Source organism: Chelonia mydas, chromosome 14 (assembly GCF_015237465.2).
Source record: "Chelonia mydas isolate rCheMyd1 chromosome 14, rCheMyd1.pri.v2, whole genome shotgun sequence".
NCBI classification, from domain to species: Eukaryota; Metazoa; Chordata; order Testudines; family Cheloniidae; genus Chelonia; species Chelonia mydas.
The window spans coordinates 18,998,091-19,004,140 of record NC_051254.2 but is presented as its reverse complement, the minus strand read 5'-3'; the positions used below and the strand labels follow the sequence as shown (position 1 = coordinate 19,004,140).

At 48.1% G+C, this 6,050-nt stretch overlaps 1 protein-coding gene across 6 annotated transcripts in view; it reads left to right on the top strand.

Moving 5' to 3' along the window:
* Positions 1–14: 14 nt before the first annotated feature.
* OGFOD3 (2-oxoglutarate and iron dependent oxygenase domain containing 3) overlaps positions 15–6,050 on the top strand; it is a 91,513-nt gene continuing 85,477 nt past the window's right edge. For 5 of the 6 annotated variants that reach the window (XR_006285932.1, XM_037914221.2, XM_007072586.4 and 2 more), the window contains exons 1-2: positions 15–147; positions 3,530–3,747. Coding sequence is in view for 5 of the 6 variants with exons in the window: in XM_037914221.2 (XP_037770149.1) it covers positions 50–147; positions 3,530–3,747 (316 nt within the window). In the remaining variant the exon portion in view is untranslated. Of the gene's footprint in view, positions 148–214; positions 691–3,529; positions 3,748–6,050 lie in introns of those variants that run through there. The other variant, XM_037914218.2, reaches the window with a different exon arrangement.

Below are 6,050 nucleotides of genomic sequence, written 5' to 3'. Positions count from 1 at the left end.
TGCGGGCGGTTAGTCCGGGGCTCCGGGTAGCGACAGCGCCCGCAGCGCGATGGCTCCGCAGAGGCGGGCGGGGCCCAAGGCTGCCGAGATCGGCGGGGGCAGCGCGGGGACCTGTGCGGACAGGGGGGAGCGGAGGCGCCTCAGCAGGTACCTGCCGGCGAGGGGGTGTGGGGGCCCGGCTGTTTCCCCGCAAGGGGGCGGGTCCTGCTGGGCCGGGGCCGGGCGCCGTCCCCTCAGCCCCGGGATTCGCCCCTGGTGCCCGTTAGCGCCGCTCGCTGCGTGGCTGGGGCTCCGCGCCCCGCCCCCACTTGCCCGATCACGGGAAGGGCCCGGGCAGGAGGGAGCCGCGAGGGATGAAGGCTCCCGGGACTCGCCGCCTGGCTGCTCCGCCAGCAGGGCCCAGGCCCCGCGCTGCCTGGCGGCTGCTGTGCGGGGCGCCGCGTCCCCGGCGGCGGAGATGTGGCATTAAAACAGCCCTACCCCGCCGCTTGTCCCCGTGGGCCCCGCGGGGAGCTGGCACCATTGCGAAGGGAGCTGCCCATCCTGCCATGTTGGGGTCCCCATCAGCAGAGTGCCCGAGCGCCACGCAGCCTCCCACTCCCCAGTGCCTGGCTCCTCCGCACACCCCGGGGAGCTGGGGATGGGGACCCCAGGCACAGAGAGGCCAAGTGACTTCCCACCATTACACAGGTAGAGCAGGGCTTTGAAGCTGTGTCCCAGGCTTGCATCCTGCAGACCTGATCAACCTACCTCGTGGGTGAAAGTCCATGAGGCAGTCTTTCTCTTAAGAGACTCGCTGGGAAAAGATTGGGCAGCCCAGATCTAAGCCATGCTGTGTTCATGAAGGCCGTACAGGTGTTCAGAATACCGGTAATACTACCCCTGAATCTTCATGATAGCTGAAATTTATTCCTGTATCCAAAATTGTTAGCAAAACTAAAATTTGATTGTATGAAACTTGACCTTTGTGAAGGGTTTGGATGGTTCATTGAGACTTTACCTAATGTTTGTTACCTGTAGTAAGTTTTGCAAGAGAAGTACTGTTCCCTAAATAACAGGTCAGGAACAGGCAGCACCCCATCCATTGGATATTTGTACCTGTTTTTATTAGGTTTCAGAGTAGCAGCTGTTTTAGTCTGTATCTGCAAAAAGAAAAGGAATACTTGTGGCACCTTAGAGACTAACAAATTTATTTGAGCATAAGCTTTCGTGAGCTACAGCTCACTTCATCGGATGCATGTAGTGGAAAATACAGTGGGGAGATTTTATATACACAGAAAACATGAAACAGTGGGTGTTACCATACACACTGTAACAAGAGTGATCAGGTAAGGTGAGCTATTACCAGCAGGGGGGCGAGGGAGGGGTTGGCTTTTAGTGTTATGTATAGACAATAATGTTATGTACGTGATATTCCATTCAAAACACTGTTGCATAGTTAAATGTGCAAATCAGCAAATACCATCGTGACATATGTCATAATGGCTAGACCTGAATGGTACTGTGACCCTGTTCAAGTATGGGTGTTGCAGTGCCAGTCGCTCAAATTTGTAGGGGGTGGGTATAAGGGTTCATGGGCTAGGAGGGTCAGGCTGCTGGTGTGGGGGGGAATGCCTGAGAGGGGAAGAGAAGTTTCAAATGTGGGGGATATCTATGCCCCCTTACTTTAAATGGCACTCTGCTGTTCCTGCTTGGTTAGCAATAAAAACTAAGTGTCTAGGTAAAATGGGGGTGAGGCAGATGTGAAGGGAGGGAGCTGCTCCATTTTTTTCCTCCTGCATCTTAAATATGTGTGTGTGGGGGAAAAATACATTAAATGGATTTATTTTCTTCTGGATTTTTTGTCTTCCTCTTGGCAAGGTCCCTGTTGGAAAGCCAAGTTCTGCCTGTTAAGAGTAAGGTAAATTAATTGCCATTTTTAGAGTTTCATTGTGATTTAGAGAGGAGCCAAATGTTTCTGAAAACATACTGTAAAATGGTTTGGAATCCTAAACCATTGGAATGCAGAGAGGATTAAAAAACAGCTGAGCTCCATTATTCTGGCTCTGCATTTTAGCAGGGCCTCCTGGTGGCTGTGATGGCAAAGCCTGGTGCATGCCTGGGCAGTTTTGCAGGGGAAAGAGAACAAGTAATGCACCTGTTCTTTGGAAGCCAGAAAAAGGAATAAGAAGGACACTTTTATCTGTTTGTGCTGAGTTTCCTCCTTTAGCAGGGCTGAATCATGCAGCCCTTAGGTGCGAGTAACTCCTGTCAAAGCAAGTGAGGAATTTTGCCTCTGTGAGGACTGCAGAATTGGGCCCTAAATCTGGCTAGTGGGGGCATGCAACACTGTTGCTGGAATAAATGGCATTTATATTATATTGCAGGACATTTTTAAGTCCTTCCCACCTCTAAAGCTAACATACAATAGGCTTCAGGCGAGTGTTAGATCCTAAAGTCTTAAGGATCAGGGATGACAAAGCTCCATGTGCAGCTCTGAGCATCTACAATTTACAAGAGTTCTGGTAACTCCTGCTGGTTCCTCTGGAAGCAGACCCTGATTGATGGAAATGGTGGTGCGGGGGGGTGGGTGGGTGGGTGGGTAGGGGAGACTTTAAAGTAATCATTTAAAAAAATCATGAATGGATTTAAAACAAATTAAGAAAAATTAATAATCCTTCCAAGTCTGGCGTGAGCCCAGATACTCGCATGTACTTATGTTAAGAATCTGCAGCCTTATCACGAGGGCCCTACCAAATTCATGGTTCATTTTGGTCAATTTCACAGTCATAGGCTTTAAAAAAATCATAAATGTCATGATTTCAGCTATTTAAATCTGAAATGTCACAGTGTTGCAATTGTAGGGGTCCTGACCCAAAAAGGAGCCCAGCGGGCGGGGGGGTGGTGGTGTTGTCACAGGGTTGCTATGGGGGTGGGGGTTGCAGTACTGCTACTCTTATTTTTGTGCTGCTGCTGGCGGCAGTGCTGTCTTCAGAGCTGGGCAGCTGAAGAGCAGCAGCTGCTGGCTGGGAGCCTAGGTCTGAAGGCAGAGCCACCGCTATCAGCAGCACAGAAGTAAGGATGGCATGGTATGGTATTGCCACCCTTCTGCGCTGCTGCTACGGGAGGCGCTGACTTCAGAGCTGGGTGCCTGGCCAACAGCCGCTGCTCTCTGGCTGCCCAGCTCTGAAGGCAGTGCCGAAGTGAGGGTGGCAATACCATGACCCCCCCCTAAAATAACTTTGTGATATCCCTCCCCAACTCCCTTTTGGGTCAGGACCCCAAATTTGAGAAACACTGTTCTCCCCCTTGAAATCTGTATAGTATAGGGTAAAAGCACACAAAAGACCAGATTTCACGGTCCATGATGCATTTTTCATGGGTATGAATTTGGTAGGGCCCTACTTATCACAGCTTGTTGATACAGGGCTGGGAATGTTCATCCAGCTGATGAGCTAGCTCCCAAGGTGATTCCTAATCACTGCAGCGCAGAAGGGCATATAAGATTGTTACTTGTTTACACAGGGATTTATCTGTGTTCTGTTCTTAGTGTGAGGAAAAGCAGAGCCCACCAAGAATCACGGAGGAAGTGGCTGAAAGTTGCATTCCTAGTCTCCTCTGCTGTCCTCGTTAGCCTCTTGAGCTGGAGCTACTTGGTCAGCGAAGATGGGGTCGCCGAGGTTCTGGCTCATTTCAGCGAAAGTCTGCAGGACAGATTCATTGAGGTGCCCTGCTCCGAGGACTATGACAGCCATAAAAGATTTGAAGGTATTTGTACATGAGTGTCATGGGGTAGGGTAGTCCTCTGGTGCCACAGCAGGCTGGCCTCATTTCCACTGGAGTCCCTAATACCCACCTCTTCTCTCTGTAACATGTACCTCATCATAACTCACATGTTCCTTGACTTCCCAAATGCTCAAATCTCTTATATCACTCCAGGATCTTCTGGTTCCAAAAGCACTTTGCTGTCTTTCCATGCAACTTCCCCACCCCAAACTGCTTCATTAGGGCAGTGTGAAATTAAACTCCCTGCTAAATCAATTTCTCATTCCTTTTCCTGCTCTGCTGACTCCCCTGGTGGGAGTTTGTAAATACAATTCAGGAAGTATAATGGAACTGATTCTGGGTACTGCCTGCACTGTGAGCACATAGTAATCACACAGGCACCAACTTCTGATACAGGTTGTTTCCAGAATCATGTGCTTTAAGTACTGTAGTTAAGAGCCAGTTTCCCCTGCAAGGTTGTCACTGATAATGAAAACATAGCTTTGCTATTGTCACTGCCAAATGCAGTAGGCATGTGGGTTCTGTCTCTGGTTACACATCCCCTTCCAGGTAATAGGATCAGCTCCGGAGACTGCTTTCTCTCAAGTAGCTACCTATTTCCCCATCCACTTATGGTTACTTTGGGTTCCTGGTGATGGAGCTTCTAGAGATAGTGAGCTTTCCCTCTCCTCTGGGGTATGTGGTATAGCACAGTGACTTATGAGTTCTGGGATTCCTTGGGAAATGGGGAAAGTTCATACTGGAATCTCCCAGAGGGTAGGCTGTCTTCTGCTCAGGCTCTGAGCGGCACTCCCAGGGATGTGTGAATAAGCTTTTGATCTCCCCTTGGTGTTAAATACTTAGGTGCCAATCTGGGCACTGTTGATCTGAAACGTAACCATTGTGGCAAGGTTAGATGATTCCTGTGACTCTCAAACTAAACATGATGCACACTCAGGGGCTATGTAGTTCCCACAGCATCTGTTGCAGTGTAATTTTGGCATGGTTGGTGTGGCCCATTACACCTGCAGGTGCTGCTCTTTTCGGATTTATTCCATCTCCCCAGGTTTAAAGAAAACACTATATTGTAGATCTCCACTGGAGGAGCTTGCTGGGTTGAGAAACTTCTTGGCTCTGGATATGTGAAAATACTTTCCTAATTCATAGATCTCATCACTAAAAGGGACCATTATGATCATTTAGTCTGGCCTCCTGCATAATGCAGGGTAGAGAATTTAATGCAGTCATTTTTGCTTCAAGCCCAATAACTGTGAGTGAGCTGGAGCTGGACTCAAATTATTTTTATTCATCTGATTATTTTTTGCTTGCCAGCAATCCACCCCCCATCCACCTGTCAGAGGAGCTTCTCAGCCTGGGGGCTTAATCTGCCCTTGAGTTTGTATTTAATTCTGGTGTCTAGGTAATCTAGTCGGCTGTTACATTTAACCGTGGGGTAGAAAGAAAAATTGCCAGGGTTCTGCTTCCCCTCGCAGCACTGACCAGGACACTCCCTAGATACTCCTGCACTATGGACTAGTTCTGTACACATTTAGCTTTGTATTATGATTGAATTATTCAGCCCAGATGATGTCTTTATAGGTGCAGAGCCAATCACATAAAGGGAGAGTAGCTTTAGAGCTACATTAGAGCCATTCTAAAACTGGGTAAAGCAAACCTTTCACTTTGTTTCTGGGCTATTAGATGCTATATCTCTCTTCACCTATAACACTTTATTTTTTTTTTTACCTGTAAGTGGTTACTTTTTAAAAATCTGGCCCTATATGCTATGTTTTCAAGAAATCACCTGTGGTATCTGATGTTTTTCCAAACACCTGCTTTATTAAAAGATAATTCAATTTATATTGTGATGTGTATTGAATTTTGTGGTTGGTCAGCTCTTGTCTTTTGCTTGGTCTCCACAAAGGGGTGATGTTGAGATGATTAAAGAAATATATTCCATGCTACACTGTGTCAAGGCCAGAAAGCTGCTGTCGTTCCAAAGGTAGTTTGCCGGTAGCTTAGTGACTCAGAAAAAGGATGATTACATTTAGCCAGGTGTGCTGCCAAGTTGGATTCAGCTCCAGAGCTTTGAGTAGTTTGCTGGAAACTGTACTTTATACCTTAACTGTTTCATTCTGCTTCAGCCTAACATCTGCTCCTTTTGGCTGTTTGCCAGAAGTTGGCTCCTCCCTGCCTCACTGTTTGATGCCTCGACAGCAGTATTTACAATGTTCCAATGGCTTTTATCTTTACACTCCTGTCCTCCAGTCCCGGCAGTCACCATCCTTCCAGCTCAGGAAAACTGG